At 29.9% G+C, this 1,017-nt stretch overlaps 1 protein-coding gene across 1 annotated transcript in view; it reads left to right on the top strand.

Moving 5' to 3' along the window:
* Positions 1-1,017, top strand: part of LOC119581734 — a gene marked incomplete in the record, with an annotated part of 65,890 nt that overhangs the window by 37,204 nt on the left and 27,669 nt on the right. The window contains 1 exon segment of the mRNA XM_037929865.1: positions 192-402. Coding sequence (XP_037785793.1) covers positions 360-402 — 43 coding nt within the window.

The raw sequence follows: 1,017 nt of genomic DNA, 5'->3' as shown, positions 1-1,017 counted from the left end.
CTCTCCCCCCCCCCAGCACCTTTCCTTTATACGTTCCGCCACGACCCCTCACCCCCCCCCCCCTCAAAAAAAAAATCCTAATATTTTTTCGCATAATATAAAAAACTCACAAAAAAAAAAATCCTATTTTTTTTTTTTTTCGCATAATATAAAAAACCCAATATATATTTCTTTTCCTCTTTTTTTCGCAGAATGTAAAAATCACCCACCAAGTCACACCATCCTCACTGCATCAGGAGCATCACCGCCCACGGCACCCACACCCTCTCTCCCTCGCGGGGGGGGCGGCACCATCCTCACCATCATCCCCTTCTCCGCAGCTTCACCTCGCTAGCTCAGCTCGCCATGGACGCGGCGCTATGGTGATGGCCGGACGGACGCATAATTCCAATCCTCCTCCAGGTAAGTTTTTTTTTTTTTTTTTTTTTTCTTAGTTTCTTTTTTGAGTTTTTATTATTTTTATTTATTTATTTATTTATTATTATTATTATTTTTTAGGTTTTGAGGTTTTGTTTTGTTTTGAGTTTTTTTTTTTTTTGAGGTTTTCTTTTTTGTTTAATCTTTTGTTTTTGAGTTTTTCTTTTTTTGGATTTTTCTTTTTTGAGTTTTTGAGTTTTTATTTTTGATTTTTTTTTGTTTTTCTTTTATTTTTGTTTTTTGAGTTTTTGATTCTTTCTTTTTTTAGTTTTTTCTTTTTTATTTATTTATTTTTTTGTTGTTTTGTTTTTGAGTTTCTCTTTTTTGATGTTTTTTTTTTCTTTTAGTTTTTTTTCTATTTTCAGTTTTTGAGCTTATATTTTTTGAGTCTGAGTTTTTGAAGTTTTCTTTTTTTGTTTTAAAGTTTTTATTTTTGTTTTCTTTTTTCTTTTTGTTTTCTATTCTTTGAGATTTTCTTGAATTTTAGAATTTTTGAGTTTCTCTTTTTTTATTTTCTGAGTTTTTTTCTATTCTGAGTTTTTGAGAATTTCTTGAAGTTTTTGATTTTTTTTTTTTTTTTTTTAGTTTTTTTGGGGGGTT

This window comes from Penaeus monodon, chromosome 15, assembly GCF_015228065.2.
Source record: "Penaeus monodon isolate SGIC_2016 chromosome 15, NSTDA_Pmon_1, whole genome shotgun sequence".
NCBI lineage: Eukaryota > Metazoa > Arthropoda > Malacostraca > Decapoda > Penaeidae > Penaeus > Penaeus monodon.
The sequence above is the reverse complement of the archived record's forward strand: the minus strand, read 5'-3'. Positions and strand labels throughout refer to the sequence as shown.